Source organism: Periplaneta americana, chromosome 15, assembly GCF_040183065.1.
Source record: "Periplaneta americana isolate PAMFEO1 chromosome 15, P.americana_PAMFEO1_priV1, whole genome shotgun sequence".
NCBI classification, from domain to species: Eukaryota; Metazoa; Arthropoda; class Insecta; order Blattodea; family Blattidae; genus Periplaneta; species Periplaneta americana.
In genome coordinates, this window is record NC_091131.1 from 85,525,907 (window position 1) to 85,543,782 (window position 17,876).

The following is a 17,876-nucleotide window of genomic DNA, read 5'->3' on the forward strand; positions in this document are numbered from 1 at the left end:
ATTCTAACAGTCACAAAGAACTTCAAATTAATAGTTTTGTTTCTGCACGGCATTCTTGTGGAAACCCAGGAACCTTTCTGAATCTTTCGGAAATCGGAAAAAGGATAACTCTGGCCTCTTTCTCTTATTGTTGCTACAATTTATAGCACTACAAAGTCTCCTCCTTGTCCCATATTATTATTCCAATTATTATATTTTAGCCATTAACATTTTCATTATAACCAATAACGAACATTTCACAAGCATCAATGTGAAATACGCAACGAGCTAGCACTCGATAGAAATACGACACAGTCCAAAGTCGACCATGGACAGTCTATTGTTTCTAGTTGCTAACCGCTTGGAGCGCTTTATCACGAGATTTGCAAAAAAACACCTCAAGCTTCGCGACTGTATATAGTAGACTGTGATAATATCTTCAAGAAGCACCCTTTGCCAGTCACTCCATTTTTCGCCCTCATCTTAACAGATGACGACACTGTTGCGATAGGGGGCGGACAATACAGAACCGTAATGGAAGTGTTGTCAGACGAATCCTGTATTCAGTGATGACATCACCCAGAAGGGTAGGCCTACAGGTATTGATATTGAAGGGTTTTATTTTTCGCGGTTGAAGACTGCATTAACATTGAAAGATTTTATATTTCGCGAATGAGGTTAATATTTTAGTTTACGTCTCGATGACTGTCGTTTGTTTCATACAACACAAGGCAATGTTTTACTACAATGCCATTTGATAAAGGAAAAGAAACTCTTTAAAAAAAATATAAACGTCATAAAATATCACTCTGATATGGCTACGTACAAAGAGCAGTCGCCTTCGATAGTAATCACTATAAATAGGGCAAGGAAGTTCATGTATTTTGCATATATTTTTCCACTGGCTGTAATTAATTGCTTAATTATCTTCACGAATCCTCAACTATCTTCTGAAGGATGCACTGGAAGGAATGGTGAACGGGAGAAGAGTTCGGGGCAGAAGAAGATATCAGATGATAGCCGAAATTAAGATCATATGAGGAGACAAAGAGGAAGGCAGAAAATAGGAAAGACTGAAGAATGCTGGGTTTGCAGTGAAAGACCTGTACTTGAGCAGAACAATATGAATGAATGAAAAACGCATAGTTTGGATGTTTTAAATAAAAGCAACATATCCTGTTTTTGAAAACTGGTATTGAGTGAAATTATTATTACTATTTTTATCAGAAAAGTATTTAAAGTTTCGCGGCACAACTAGCGAAACTTACCGCACAGCAGTGTGCCGCTGTCAACAATAAATCATCGGTTTACAAGCAAAACACATCAAGTGAAAAATATTACTTTTGAGATGCTTAGCATGTTTTCCTCCAGGAGGAAGCAAAACTGGGAAGCTTATGTCCAGAATTACGAGACGTAAAAGAACACCATCACTGGTACAAGGCTATAAGGTTGCAAGAAAAATTCGTCTGCCATTTCTCGACCACGTGAAATCATACGTTGAATAATCTCTGCAGTTGAAACAGACGTTAAGTGAAATTGTATATAATTATTTATTATGGAATTGTTATGCAGAATACGAAAATAACGCTTTATTCTTAATCTTAATAGTCAGAATTACAAACTAAAACGTTAATATTACTATAGCAGTTTGTAGTTACTTCGACACTGATTTTTTTTTAATTCGTTGAAATGATGAAACGTCTAGGCTACACGAATATTAATATTTGTGTGAACATAAAGCATAAAGCATGAGGCTACCAATAGATAGTTGCGATTATTTGGTCATCTCATTTATCTATAAACGCACCAAACAATAATTCAGTGTTCCACCGGCAAACATAAAATATATTTGGTTTTTATTTTCCATTATGTTTACTCACTAGTTGTAAATCATCGCAACTACAATACGAGTTAATACAGCATGAACGACCGGGTTATGCCTACTAAATGAAGGAAATGATTTACAAAAGAACGTCAAAAAGAATTTCGAACAGATTGTAATTTCTTATAAGTCATAGTAATATCTGATTATCAAATCCCATTCAAATTTCATGCCGTATTGCAAAATGTATTAAACAGAACTTCAATAAAATTTGACCTAAATCAACATACTTTCTGGTAGATACAGAAATTTACTTACCAATAACATCAGCCGACTTGTATTTGGCAGTAAACCATGCATCATCTCCGAACTGTCCTTTTTTCAGTCTTGAATGAGCCAATTCTTTAGGAAATCCACATACAGCAGACACTATTCGGGATTCATGCCTCCTGTTGAGATTTGGATCTGTACAATTTGAGTAATTTGAAAACCCATTCCACAAGGCACGAGACAAAAGCCTTCCAGTCCAAACAATGGACTGCATCATAAAGTAATGACCACTGAAATTATATACACTTCATTTTTGTTGGGTTACACCCATTTATACTTCAATTTGCACAGCAGAAACTTTACTACAAAACAAACCCGACGTCCATTAGTCACAATCGGACGAGCGTGTTCTACAATAGCAATAGTGAGCGCTGGTAAAGATATCCAGTCTAGGCTATCTACTTCCCGTTATTTCCCTCAGTTTACCTTGCAATATCACCAACCATAAAACTACAGCAGAGAGTTTCGAAAGCAGTTGCTGCAGAGTTGCTAGAGAGCGTGTATAGCTGCGCAGAAGGCTACTAAGGGCATGTGTATATTGTTGTTATTGTTTCATGGTGCAGTGAACACTTGATCACTGTTTCACCGGTAAATGAACAGTTTACTCACTGGAGTGAAAGTGATTTTTTAATCACCGGTGAAAAATCGCTGCTAGTGATCGCTGCTAGTGATTTTTCCTTCAATCTTTAGACTGTATATCCTACTATAAAATATGCTATATATATTATAAGTACTATAGATTATAGGCTGTTGTAGGAACTATGACTGATATCAGAGCCAACTGAAGATATGGCTGCTCATGCACATGTTGTGTGTTTTTATCTATTCATTGAATATGAATATGAATGAATTTTATGTTATATACTAAATATACTTATAAGATTCCGTACATGATACCAATTTATATAATACGTGCACTTCTCGACTACTATTTCCAAAAACGTTCCCTTCAACGTCTTTGGCTATTTCGTACTTTTTGTTGTAGAAATCTGGCAATCCTGGTTATGTATCAGATGTATAGTGTTCGAATGTTCGATGCAATTGCACTTATTGCAGTCCTAGATCAAGGTTGCAGTAGAGAGTGAAGACCACCAAACAAAAAACAACAATTACACTTTGTTTTGTTGTTGGGTTGAGCTCGATGCCATAGAAAGTAAGTGCAGCTGTTATTTGTAGCACTCATATCTTTTCCAGTAACATAATTATGTAATAAAGTAGAATAAATTCATAGTATTGGCCTCTGTGAGTGTAATAGTAATATTATAATGTTGAGATTAATTAACAAAACAGGAAATAAATGGAATGCGCGGAATGCAAGAACGGCACAAGTGAATGCCCGATTTTGCAACTAGCGATAGAATATGATTGTAACAATCCTAAAAAGAAATGGACTTTTATGTGAGCGTTGGATTGTGTATAAGGATTTGAACTGTTTTATCTCCGTGGAATATAATTATTTTAATGTACTGTTATTGCAGGATGCCGAGCTGTATAATATGCAAGTTAAGTCCAGACTCATATGTTGCAAAGGAAGAAAAACTTCACTTCTATCGTTTTCCACGGGGTGAAACCTATGCAAAGTGGTTAGAATTTTGTAAGATTGCACCAGGTGCCTCCTTAGCCAAAAATTTGTACTTGTGTGCTCGGCATTTTAAAAGTGAAGACTATATTGGCACTATGGTGAAAATGAGGTCTTTTCTACGGCCTGGAACTGTTCCTTGTTTTTGTAAGTTTTAGCCATTTTACATACTTTAATTAACTTAGTAATGCCTTTATTGATTCCATGGTTCCACAATTTGCACACACATTTATCGGACAATACGCCGTGTCTTAACAGAATAAGAGATCACAGTTCTTACAATGACCCTTTTGAAAATCCAAATCCGTCCACTTTGTATTAATTACACATTCATAACCCTGACGGTAAAATTGACCAATTATTGGACATCGAAAAATAGTCTGAAAAGAAGCAGAATCATCCATTGACAACTGTCGCACAAATTCCCCGGGGACTTTGGGTCCTGCGTCCTCTATGTTCGTTAACCAAGTATTGATATTCACCATTACCAGTACAATTAGGCCTAATAATAGCATATTAGGCATCAAGCCCAGCAACGTGGGCATGAACCTCAGCTAAGGAAATAACTTTTTTCTTGAACATCTGTTTTGTTCTACTAATTAATATTATCACATTTGCTCGTGATGTCCATTGTAGTTGAGACAGAAAGAACCAAGTAGTCCAGTTTCATGCTGTTATTACTCATATTATTGTTTTATGTGCAGATCCACCAATTGGTCCAGATGTGTGCCGACATGACAATGATGGATGTTGTATGAATACCGGTACTGGTAAGTCTGGAAAAATCAACTAGCCCAGTTTGATGATTTGTTTTGTTATTAATTAATGTTATCATGTAGGCCTATGCCTACTACGGGGTCATCCAATTACCTTCTGACCAGAACTGTGGCAGGACTGCCTCAGCCGATAAGACGCCTATTACCAGACGGGAAAGTGGGTGAGTGGAGTTAACTGGTTTTGACCTCTGCCACGACAGTGTTGTTTGAACAGTGCAAGCAACTATACATGTACCTACTGTCTGCTAAGAATAAATGGCAAATAATGGGCATAAGTATTCTATTCCACATCGGGTGTTTATTTACGATATGTATGTTTGTACAGGATCTACTTATTCTGTCAGGAGATTATTTGAAGAGACTTTTACCTCTGGGGACCATTAACCTGTTTCTGCCTGATTTGTTTTTAATTTATAAATTTGTTAGATTATATGTTTGTGCATCTATTTTGATTTCAGAAACATATTACAATAGATAAAAAAAAATGAAACAATGCTTAGTTTTAACAATGGAGGGTGTGACATAATGTCACGCTATGCAGAATATGCATTTGGAATACAATGTAGGCCTATACATTGGAACCAGAGAATGCAATGAAACCTATTTTATGTTTAGGCAGCACTTTTCATTTTCATTTTCTATGGGATGATGCGAAATACTCTGCACAACACACATCAACATTGATAGCATGGCTTTTGCTCATCATCATTACATCATTTTTCTTGTCATATGAGGGTAGGGTTACCATGAGAAGAAATTCTATAGGAGGACATGGAATCTAAAATAAGAAAACATTGCTGAAAAAGAAGGACTTTTTAAAAATTGGTATGAACAAAATTAAAGATAAAAACAATGGCTCACCTTAGTCAGTTTTCTCAGTAGTTGCTGGATCAGTATTACATCTGTACCCTACTTACCGGTGGAGCCCACTTTGTGCACAAGAGCCTGAAGGGACCAACTTATATCTTGTAACAAATAACTATGGAACTGTTCACAAGAAATGTCCTTGAAATTATATTTCACCACGATGATACTTCTGACTGTCTCCGTTAGCATGCAATCTCGTTCTTTTGTCCATTGAGCAGATATTAGGGAAAATACCCTCTCAGCACTTCCATTGTGACTTGGAAAAAATAAATAGAATTGACATATTTTTTTAGAGTTCTGAGAAAGTTTCAGTGCTCGCAGAACTATTGGAATTGAAGAATTTGCAGTATTGTTTATCTAAACTTAAATCTTTGTCAAAATTGACTTTGGCATATCTTTGTACATTGCACAATAAAATTGATAAAATAGTTTAGAATCACATTTTTAGAGTGTAAGAATTCAATGCATGTCAAAGGTCATTATATATTTTTTTTATGTGCTCCAGCTTCAACCATTGAAAGCAGTTAAATTCTTTCATAGGCTTTCACCATTTATTTAGATATTCTATGCATAATATCGCACATTATTCAATACTCATATTAATTCTAGTTGAAATGCGAAATGCCGGACATTTAAAATATTTTTAAAATGCCTGCCAGACAGGATAAAATGATTAAAAGGTTTTAAAAATGTTTTTTTAGGTGGCTAAAATATTAGAATTTATAAAACATAAAATAGGCTCTAAAAGTATAGGATGGGAAAACATTATAGGTATGAAAAAAATTAGTACAATGTTAACAAATTAGGAAATTTTTCGACAAAGGCAAAGAAACCAATATCAGACCTATACATAGAGTTGTAAACTATAGGAAATAGTACTTTAGTATCCAAACTGTGTTTATATAAAATATCAAACTTTGTTAACGGTACAGGTACTGTCACTTAAAATGATATGTATACACCTAAATATATTTAAAACTCCACAAAAATTGTTTCAACTGTTCAAACCATAGATGGCTTTGCAATAAATTACTGAAACTAAATTAATGAAAGCTATATATTATAAATAGAAAAATAGGTTTGTCTAGTTATTAGACACTGAATCTCAATCTGTCAGATAATAGTTCAATACTGTTGACAAATGAAGCAAAAGGGATGCTGCTCAATGTTAATATGTTAGCAGAGGATTCTTGCTTGATCTTCTATAGACGAGATCTGCCTGCTCCAGTCTTCTCTTATTGTTCCCTCACTAATCTTTCATCATCATATCAACTAAACGTTCATTTGCATGTATTGATCGTTCCTGAGGAATATTTTTCTTCTGAAACCTGTTACAGGCCTTTTAGAGAGTGTTAAGTTCTCTCTAACCTTAGAATATTCTCTGGACAGTAAAAAACATTGCTTCTATGCACCATACCAATATAGTGAGACTTTTGCCAATATGTCACCAAAAAGATTGTTCCTGCAGCTTCTAGATTTAAAAAGCATGTTACGTAACAAAATTACTGCTAAACTGACTGAAAAGCTAAAACAACGTTGCAATTTAATCAAACAATAACAATGGACTATGGCTATGTCCAGGATTTAGAACGAAATCATTAACAAGTCATAAATTTTATTATTGAACAATGCACGATTTTAGTCGCATACTGGTGATTATGAGGAACATAAACCACCTTTTTATAAGAAAAATCCCTCAAGAAGGAGAAGAGAATGCTGTTATCAGCTGAAAATGTGTGGGAACAATGGAAAAATGTTTTAATTAGATTTTATATTGATTGCATAGATATTTATGCAGTGTAGCTTTTTTCTATGTCAGTTTTGCATGTTTGATGTATTTATTGCTAGCTATTTTATCTACTGACGTCATAGAGCACACGGATAACTGTGATAGATGATTACCTATGACTTGCAGATCTCCTCAAATTACAGTAACGTGTCAGTATTTCTCACCATGACAAGGATTTGCTGAAATCAGGCTGTGAAATCAACATGGAATTTAGTCTGTCTCATATTGGTTTGAGTGAAACAGTAGAGTAAATATGTACATAATATTGTCAAATTTTTATCACTTGTGTGAATATACACAATTATTGTTTTTTTTTTTTTTTTTAACAGATGTGTTATCGAAAGAGGATCAGCCACAGATACTTCAAACAGTCGATCAACAGATGCAGATTATACCTGTTCCTTCAACTTCCTGTGAAGTAACTTCTCAAAGTTCTCTTGTGAATGAATGTGTTATTAGTTCTTCCAATACCATAGAAAGGGAGGAAAATAATCCTCTTAAAATACTTGGTGTAAGGAGTGATAAAGAGCTCTCACCTAGCACGAGAAAGCTAGTAATGGCTTTTAGAAAGTTGAAGAGAAGAAATAGATATTTAAAGCAAAAACTGAGGACAATTACTGCTTCAAATCGAGCAAGATATTCTTCAAAAGGAAAGAAATCAGAATCACAAGTGATAGACTTTTCATCCCCTTTGCTCAAAGACCAATTGGCCAATTTGACTCGTCCACCAACAGGTTGCCGTTGGTCACGTGATGCGATAGCAACAGCATCTGAACTTTATGCTCATGGTGCTACTGCCTACGACCTGATGAGAAGTGTTGTTACTTTACCATCTGTGCGACAACTTATCCGCACCAAAGTAAAGAATCGTATCTTTCCAGATACCTGTGTGCTTCAACTTTAACTGAAACAAGAAAATGACTTTCACAATGAGAAAAACTTGGTGTGTTTAACTTTTAATGGAATGGTTACATAAGGTCTATTGATCATAATTAAAATTTGGCATTGTATGACTGTGACAAGGATAGTGTCATTTCAAGCTCACTGGTAACACGTGATGCATAGTTTGATAGAAAAGTGGTAACAGTTGTGTGATTATTTTTTATCAACAGTAATCTCACTAGACGTTTTGATTTATCTAGAGAAAATCAAAACTCGAGTGGGATTTAATTGACTATTACACGATTAGAAGAAAGTATATAAAGATTAGAAGTAACGAAGTACTCCAATACAATAAAATATTGACTTACGAAAATACAACAGTCTTCAAATGTATTATTGTACCATCTCAACATTACAAATATTACGCTAGATGCATGCTAGATGGCAGTAGTGAGCAATGCCTTCTCGAGAAGTTCTCGATCTATTATACACGATGGCAATGTTACTAGTCAAGAAGGCTTTGTTGATTCAGTTTCATTTTTATTAAAATGCAACATTCCATTTCAATTATCCAAATCCCAGTAATCAACGTCACTTGACAGATGATTTTCAATAAATCGTAATATTAAACAATCTCTGATACGTGACTATCCATAATGTCATATAGCAGAAGCTATAATATAACCTAACTAATATGCACAAGTGTTAGAAAAGTTTTAATTAACGACGATGACATAAAAAATAAACATGAATAATTTTAAAAGGAATAATTATTGAATGTACAATTTTCAAATTTGAATGTGGTTGGTAGTTCATTTGATGTTATATTGGACGTGTGCGTAATAGAAGTGGAACTCATTGATTTAGGCCTACATGGTGTATTCAACTTATTCAGGATTTCCGAATGGTGCTGTTCATTTATTTGTAAATCGGATTTCAGAAGATGCATAGGTATGATCAGTGATTTTTATTAATTCTTGTTCTTGAATGCCAATGCGAGTCATATTTGAAACTGCTGTGCATTGACTGGAGTGGTTTGTAATTTTATATATATATTTTTTTTTGACGTCCAGACCAGCGCAGTTTCAAATGTTGGCAAACAAATGCTAGGGACGCGATAAAATTGTGCGATAAGCAGCCATGATTGGTTGAAATACGTCCTTCTGTACCGTTTTATTGGTCAAAAGTAGTATGACGTAGTAAGAGTGTAATAGTCAGGGTAAACACTTTGATGGATAGGTTATTGTGAAAATTAAGAGAACTTGAATATCTTATTGATATTGGACTGTTAACTGTTAATGAGCTCATGTCCAAGCTTCCCTAGGTGCATACAACTCACAGCAGACAGACAACAGCCACATATTTGTAGAGTAGTTGTAGTAGTAGTGGAAGTTGGACATTGTGCCACTGTCACACATCTGTGACATAGTTCATGAGGGTTACCCACTAAAAGGAAACCAAGAGGTGGAACTTAAACTAAGCAGATTCAATCTGGTATCGGAACTGGAATCCGGTGTGGCTTAGTGGATAAAGCGGCAGCACATAGAGCTGAAAACCCGGTTCGAGACCCGGTGCTGGAGAGAATTTTTCTCCGCTCCACCCATCCTTCATCATATGGTAATGCAGAATCACTACACGGAAATATCATACGTATTTTGGTACATCACAATAATTAATAAAATAAGCTTCACATCATCCGTTTCATTATACCTTCAATATTACCACGTTTGGAGACCCTGGAGATGTATTTGCCATGACATTCTTTATTTCGATCTTGGATCGTACAGATATCTGTTTAGAATTCTGAATGGAATCCAGTCATGTGGACAGAGGCAATACGGCCAAATGGGTGATGCTCCATTTAAAATAATACAAAGAATAAAACTTCGAATGTGGCAAATTAATTTTTTCCGGTAAGTGAGTGCCTCGCTTGAGTAGTGCTGAATATGGGGCATTTCTTCCATTTTTTACTATAAGAATCAGAATATAGAGCACACTTGCCACACTTATCTCAGCTTAAGGCATGTGTCTCTGTACTCTGTGAAATTGTGAGGTACTACATAAAATAATGTTTTCTCAAGCCTATGTGCAGGACTTGCTCAATTATGTATGGTATATACAGTTTCTGCAACAATGTGCAGTCAGCAGGCGAGACATGCTGACATGTCTGGCAGACTACAGATCATTGGTCTTTGACGGAAACCTAAAAAGTGTGTATACAGTATATATATATATATATATATATATATATATATATATATATATATAATTTATACATTTACTGTTTTATTCACCTTTTGAAACATCTTGAATATATATTTTATATTAAAATAATATGTATATAATGTAATATAACATAAACATGTAAACATCAGTCACAACCCAGTACAATATTTAACAATGTTACGAAAAAATACTTTAGAAATCCACACAGAAAAATAATTGCTTCAACAATAATTATGTATTTTTATTAATTTAAGTCAGTTTTCCAGATAAATATATTTGAAACATTCGAAATGATATTATATAAATTTGTGTATAAGATTTCTTAAACTGAAAATCGAGACAACACATGTTCATGGAATATGGGCATCCAACTTCCGCTCATCCCAAGAAGTTCAAGACACAGCCATCAACTGGTAAAGTCATGGTCACCATCTTTTGGGACTGTAGTGCTGGTTGAATTTCTGGAACATGGCGCAGCTGTCAACTCAGCATGCTATGTACAGAAATTGCAAGCACATATGCAGAAAAATATAATTCAATACAACAACACTCAGTTCCACACAAGTTGGGAGAAAACTATGACATTCGAGAAGCTGCAGTTCCAGAATCTTTTGCCTCACCCACCTTATAACCCAGATCTGGCACCATGTGATTTTGGCTCTTTCTGAAGCTCAAGGAACATCTGAAGGGCACACACTTCGCAGCCAAAGAAGTCACAATGTAGTGCATTGTTGTCAGCAGGTACCTCATTCTTCTCCAACAGTATGCAGAAACTAGTGCACCGATGATGAAAGTGCAATGCCAGAGGAGACTATATGGAAAAATGATGTACTCCTCGGAAAGAGGACATTTAAGATTTTTCTTTTGAATGTAACATCTTTCACGTTAACAATTAATAAACGAGTTACAGCCCAGGAGGCAAAACTTATTTAACAACCCTTATACGAAAATAATAAATATGAGTTTTTAGGCATTCATGGTAACTGTGATCAGAGTTAGGTTCTTTGGTATTCCTCCAGGTCCTAGAACTTGACATTTCCAACGTTTCGTAACTACTTACAGGTTCCATCATCAGGGCAGAAGGTAAGACTGGAAGGGGGGGGGGGGGTTGCCTACTCTGTTGGGCTGATTATGCCAGACTAATTCAGATGACTGGTTCCAGGACATGGTGGAATATCCAAAAACTTAATTTTGCAGAAAAATGTATTTGTAACACTTTACTTGAATGGTCATGAATGATCGAGAATAATAAATTTAAAATTCAAATTCAAATAAGAACAGCATTACAGTCATATAGCACTATGCACTCTTAATATTTTAAAGGGAGTTATGAATGAATTTTAAAACTTCTAGAATTTTGAACTTATTATGAAATTTTTATCACGTATTTATGCTTTATAAGTATGTACTATACCAAATTTGGGTTTATTAGTTTCAAGTTTATTAGCATTTATTAACTTTGAATTATTTGCTGAGTGTAGAAGATTGGAGAATACTGGGTTTGCAGTGAAAGACCTGCCCACAAGCAGAAAATTATGAATGAAAGGATAGAAAGACCCTTGTATGGCTTTCCCGGCATTTGATGTAGAATAACTCTTCTCAGGTTTGAGAACCTGAGAAGAGTTATTCTAGAAAGACCCTTATATGAGAGTTTTAATCTGACCAAATTAAAGTACATAATTTCTCATGCCTTCTATTCTGTAGGTGAATTCATGACATTCAACAACGCTTCATGAAACTGATACTAAAACTTTGTGTTGTACTAGTAGACTATATATATTTTAATTGGTTATTTAACGATGCTGTAACAACTACGAGGTTATTTAGCATCAATGAGATTGGTGATTGCAAGCTGGTATTTGGCGAGATGAGGCCGAGGACTCGCCATAGATTACCTGGCATTCACCTTACAGTTGGGGAAAACCTCGGGAAAAAAAAACCTGACCAGGTAATCAGCCCAAGCAGGGATCAAACCTGCGCCCAAGTGCACCTTCAGACCAGCAGGCAAGCGCTTTAACCGACTGAGCCACGCTGGTGGCTAGTAGACTATATTGTAAACCTCTTCTGTATATATTTCAACTAGGCTGCGACTATAAATTAAGACTTTATAGTAGTATTAAGTTTTTTGACTTGTTCCATATCCTAGCTATGAAACAATCTATGAATACCATGGAATGTTAATAAATACAATACAATACAACCTAACTGAAATTTTGCAGAATACATTTCACAAAACAAAACTTGCTATGGAAATTTAATATTTTATATATATTTTACTACTAGAAATTGTAACTTTTACTTTTATTGTTTAAAAATGCATTACTATTGTAATCTAACATTAACATTTAACCTAAAATTAATTTGACATGAAATCCCAGACAGATTTTAAACTTTATACTTATTACAATATTCTCTGAAAATTCCAGCTGATTCAAATAAGAATTGCATCGCAAGGAGCAAAATGTGCTGGGGGAGGGGGGAACTGATAAAACAGCTAGGGGGAGGTATATACCAGATCTCTAAATACGCATGTATTTTAAAAATGTCTGCCAGGGACTTAAGGGAGAAACAGGTAAAGTAATGACATTTTCTAAGAGAGAGAGAACTGAATTTTTTAATATAAAAGATAAATTTTTTTTTTGGTCCAAATTCTCAAATTTCAGTCATAACTCGCCTTAGTTGGGTAATTACCACTAATTCTGAGGGATTGTGATGCTGTTGGGCTCACTGTAGTTAATCTCTGTCATTCCAATGGTGTCTATATATACACTATATTGAAATTTTACTTTTATTCTATATTAATTCACCATTATGAAATCAATAATATATTGAATTCAATGATATCAACGATTTTGTATACTCAAAATAAGTTTTCAAAGCTGAACACCAACCCCGTTGAATACTAAAAACAAAACTGGAAAGCATAAAAACTTGGAGTCAATCCTAAGATACTGGGCATTCTTATCAAGCCATGAGATTACTTTTTGACTGTTTCCTCTTAGCCTAGTGCAGGACACAATGTGTGTTCTTCTTGTTTGCACTAAGTCAGCAACAGTAATTCTGCTGGCATTTTGCATTGGTAATCTCTTTTGATGAGATGTTACTACACACCTCTTGATTTTCGTTTGTCCCAGTCACTATAGGGTATTCTTATTAATTCCTCATACTGTGTGATATATGAACTTACAAAAATAATCTTTATTGTGTTCTGAAAAACCTATCCTTCATGAAGTGTCTCTCTCTAGGATGAGATGAGAAAATTGGTGTATGGTGCCCATGAACAGCAACATAATTGAAGCGTCAGCTGGAACAACGTTATAAGTTACATTTAGTAAAATTTAAAGGAGCTGCAAAAATGTGTACATGTACAACGTTGTTCTTATAGGGTAGCAAACTTTTGAGTGGACAAATTTCACGTACTGCATTGATGGACAGTTGCAAGCCAAAGGGTATAGCAAGGTAACATGACATACAACATTATTACACGGAAACACGCCGAATGAAAATTTTTGTAACTTACAACCTTGTTCTAGCCGACGCTTCAATTATAGAACCATTTTTTATGTGACAATAATAATAATTATTGATGTCCACACATATGTGTATACGATTTCTCCTCCCTGCCATTTAAAGAATTAACAGTTAATGTTTCGATCACAGAAATTCAGTGTGTTCAACCAGGACACAATCATTGGCACTGTTAGCTATATATTTTTGGGGAGGACACTAGGGGAAAAAAACTTTAGACTATTATAAATTTCAAAGGCTTTAAATTTATTTATATCTGTATTACTGATTGAATAATAAAACATATCAACATATTATTAATAATAATAATTATATGATTAGGCCAAATCTTGGGGGAGGGGGGGGACGAAAGCATAGGAAGTTGAGAGGGGCAAATATTGTACACTGCCCCTGAAAAAGATCTAAGAACCAAATCATAGCTCTACAAAAAATTGAGTTAAGTTAAATTACAATGTGTGTAATACTTGCACTATTCCTAACTCCTCCACACAAACATAAAGCAGGAGAATTTGAAAACAGAATTATGTAATACTGTATACATAGTGATTCAAAATGAAACACTTTCATGTGCTTATTGTAAAGTAATTATTAATGATACAATAATATGATATGCGTCAATTCTTAGCGAAACTCTTCAAATTTTAATTGGCATCTTACAATCACTCAATGTGAGAACTTCTTGTTACTTGATATAAATTACCTATACCAATCCAATAGTCAAATTCTTGCCACACTGTCGCCTGCATATTCCTATTTATGGATACAATTGCAGCAACGATCTGTTGTTCTAATTGTTGCCTATAGGCAGTAGCATACAGACGGCATCCGTCACAGGTCCACAAAATAAGAAGTCTCATAAAGTCTGGTGACATGGGAGATCGAGTGTGACAGGTTAGACCAGAAGCAGTAGCATGTCCAATATCGAAAAAAAATTTTTCCGAAATAAATTTAAAGGTTTACAAAAGTTGCATAATGGTGCCTATGTTTCTGACCTAGAAGCACTTTTAACCAAGCCACAGAGGGGTTCTTTTTGATTATCTTTTTTTTTTTCTAACAAACATATTTACAGGTCTTCGCTTGATGCAAACTAATATGACTTATTATTGACAGATAAAACAGGAGTATTATTTTTAAGTTCCAAGAGATGGCAGGAATGCAAAATAAAAGGTACAAATATGTTACAGGCTGCATCAACCCAGAACTCTTCACTGGGAGATGGCTGCTAAAGAATCCCACTCATCCACCTACTACTGTTTATTTATTTTTTTCATTTTTCTCTCCATGAATAACAATCTGCCCTTCTTCTCATAGAATTGGAGTTGCTTTCTTCCATCCAGTGTGGACCTGATAAAACAGTCTTTGCATCGTTGTTACTGAGCTGTGAAAGTGCTATTTTTACACACTGGCAGTGCAAGTATGAAACAGACTTTCGTCAATAAGACCGAAACTTCGAGAGTTTTGTTTACAACTGATGCATACCATATTACTACTGTATCATTAATAGTTAGTTTATAGTAAGTGATGTCTGACCTCAAGTCATTAAGCATAGAAGTCAATGGATATTATTTTTTGGGATATTCTACGACCAGTTTAAACCTATAAATACTTTTAAACTAAATGTAGGTAATGAAGAACAAAAATCAAGCTAAATTACCAAGTTAATGGCTTTGAAAATGGTGTCTCTTTGAGCATCTTGAAACTACTGGACCTTAAAGTTAACCATAACGAAAATTAATTTTAATGAACATACAAATTACATTTTAAATTTTCCTATAATTTCCATCTACTGTATTAATATAATACAGTGTACAGGGTACTATACAAGGTATCTGGAAGTAAAAATCACAAACAGTAAAATGTTTATTGAAGTTAGACAAAATGTGTTACATGAATAGGCCTTTTGCAGCTGCCATCACTCACGACAGATGTAAAACCTTAAATTCACTGTATACACAAACCTCATTATCATGAAAACTTTGTCTTAAAAATGCACACTTGACATTGATGGTGCTGAAAATCTACTTGAGAATCAAGCCCATTAAATTTTAAACACATCATTTAATATTATTTTTCATTGTGACTTAAATACATCTATATTCTTCTGTAGCCTTATATAATCAATATGAAAATGAAATTACTGTACAGCACACAGAAAGTCTATTTCTTTCATAACACAGTACACAGGATGGAAATAAAATATATATGAATTTTGGTGATAAACTGAGTACCAGGTTACGAAACATAAGATATCAAATATTGAAATAAAAGTGGGTGGAATATCATTTTGTACATATCTCCATTGTTCGGCAAGTTTTTGTAGCTATAACAGCAAATATATTATATTTGTGTGTCACTGTTGATTTGGAGGGCGTTCTCCCCAGTTGAAACCACCTGGTCGATCCTCAGGAAGTGGTGTATAATCGGGATCCTGGGGATGAGCATCAAACAGGGCCTTCCTGAAACAATAACAGACCAGCACATGTGTACATATCATGAGGTATAAACAACAAATGAGGCAATATATTCAGACACAAATTGAAAATTAACAGTGCCATAAACTGTTACTTCTGTTTTATGCTTCTTTACCTAGCTTTGCTTTCCTTTGCCTTGTAATTTCAAGTGCAGAACAGTTGATCTTTCGTTACAGCATGTAGAGTTTATATATTAAAAAGATCAAATAAACCTTCGTCTTCTGGAGATATATGTATATACAAACTTGAATTTGGCTCATCAATTTTTCTCAATTTCCTTCACTGTGACTCAAGTGGTAATCTTTTCAGTTACAAATCCAACAGATAACTGTTCCTACAGGAATTGGATTGTGTTCCTTGTCTTATGTATGTCCTGTGTTGTCTGTAAGTGGTAGCCATCAACCAGACATGATGATATGATAAGTGTCATATTATAATACAAATACTTGTTGCTGTTTGGTCACTTGTCTGTAGACAGGTTTGAACCTCATAACTGACACCAATAAGACTTAATACCCAGCTCTTGGCAAATACACGTTAACAATAAACTTTTGCAAAGTCACATAGTGATTATTTTCACAAAATCACATTCCTACAAGCTTACTTTTAATCAAGATACCAATGTATACCACTAATCGCAAAGTACTGTTGCTAGTGCCACACTAGCGTGACCATAGCTTGTACAAAAATTGATTATAAACTTTTAAACAGGTTCGAATTTTCACTAAAAACAGGTTGTGTATTCACAAATCCATTCAAAACTATTCCTTCAAAGTGAATTTTTCCTTAAAGAGAAGTTCCTTAAAAATGGAAATCAATTACACTGTTTTTATGATAGCTCCCTCTACGATTTTTTAAATCATTCTTCAAAAACGTAAGTTTCTGAAAGATGGAAATGCTAAAACGTGGTTTTACTGTATGTAAACTGGTCCAAATGACAAAATGGGTAGAGTAATCAGAAGCTGTATACCAGCATCAAGTACAGATCTTTAAGTTCTGTACGTTTGCATCCATATAAAAATCACTTATATCTAATAAGGGATTTTCTTAATAATAATAATAATAATAATAATAGTAAAAAAAAAACCTTGGAAGGCTCATGGTTCATGCTAGGTGATCTAACCATCATCACCATGCTAGCTACTGCATCTGAGATTCGGGGTTCAAACCTAGCTGAGGCTGATGGACTTTGAAGAGGGATAAAATCCTTAGCATGGCTTCCCCTGGGAGAGAAGTAAAGCTGTACATAGTGTAGTTGATTTATGTATGCACATAAAAAGACTCTGTAGAAGATTTCAAGTAAAGTTTGCCGGACATTTCTCGTTCATAGAATAACTCTTCTCGGGTTCTCAGCCAGGTGAGTTGGAGATTTGCTTCCAAGGTTTCGACGGCTAGCTCTGCCATCTTCTTCTGGGAATGAAGGCACAGCTAGCCATCGAAAGCTTGGAAGCAAATCTCCAGCTCACTTGGTTGAGAACCCAAGAAGAGTTATTCTACATCAAACGCCGGGAAAGCCTCAAGTCATACATTTCTCGTTCATGTTCAATTTCAACATTGAATAATCTCTACAGTTGACAGAATCGTTAAATAAAATACCACTATTACTTTAATAAGACTCCAGTGACCT

The 17,876-nt window shown here is 34.8% G+C and overlaps 3 protein-coding genes across 4 annotated transcripts in view; 1 reads left to right on the plus strand and 2 right to left on the minus strand.

Moving 5' to 3' along the window:
• LOC138715186 (protein phosphatase PTC7 homolog) overlaps positions 1-2,533 on the minus strand; it is a 45,576-nt gene extending 43,043 nt beyond the window's left edge. The window contains exon 1 of the mRNA XM_069847776.1: positions 2,120-2,533. Coding sequence (XP_069703877.1) covers positions 2,120-2,348 — 229 coding nt within the window. The 5' untranslated portion in view covers positions 2,349-2,533. The remainder of the gene's footprint in view (positions 1-2,119) is intronic.
• Positions 2,534-2,731: 198 nt separating this feature from the next.
• LOC138715187 (uncharacterized) lies at positions 2,732-11,164 on the plus strand. 2 transcript variants are annotated; one of them, XM_069847778.1, is made up of 5 exons: positions 2,732-2,824; positions 3,117-3,284; positions 3,610-3,857; positions 4,415-4,480; positions 7,472-11,164. In XM_069847778.1, the coding sequence occupies exons 3-5, from the start codon at positions 3,611-3,613 to the stop codon at positions 8,044-8,046; spliced, it is 888 nt and encodes a 295-aa protein (XP_069703879.1). In that variant the 5' UTR covers positions 2,732-2,824; positions 3,117-3,284; position 3,610; the 3' UTR covers positions 8,047-11,164. The 2 variants fall into 2 exon arrangements, with proteins under 2 accessions (XP_069703879.1, XP_069703878.1); XM_069847777.1 differs by lacking the exon at positions 2,732-2,824 and having other exon boundaries at positions 2,883-3,284.
• A 4,461-nt stretch (positions 11,165-15,625) lies between these two features.
• The window catches only part of Der-2 (Derlin 2), a 29,892-nt gene continuing 27,641 nt past the window's right edge, over positions 15,626-17,876 (minus strand). The window contains exon 6 of the mRNA XM_069847779.1: positions 15,626-16,234. Within this exon, the coding sequence (XP_069703880.1) occupies positions 16,129-16,234 (106 nt within the window). The 3' untranslated portion in view covers positions 15,626-16,128. The remainder of the gene's footprint in view (positions 16,235-17,876) is intronic.

Coding starts and splice junctions, on each gene's coding strand:
- LOC138715187 (XM_069847778.1), top strand. CDS start 3,611: ATGCCGAGCTGTATAATATGCAAGTTAAGTCCAGACTCATATGTTGCA. Junction 3,858..4,414: donor TGGAACTGTTCCTTGTTTTT/GTAAGTTTTAGC, acceptor TTTTATGTGCAG/ATCCACCAATTGGTCCAGAT. Junction 4,481..7,471: donor TTGTATGAATACCGGTACTG/GTAAGTCTGGAA, acceptor TTTTTTTAACAG/ATGTGTTATCGAAAGAGGAT.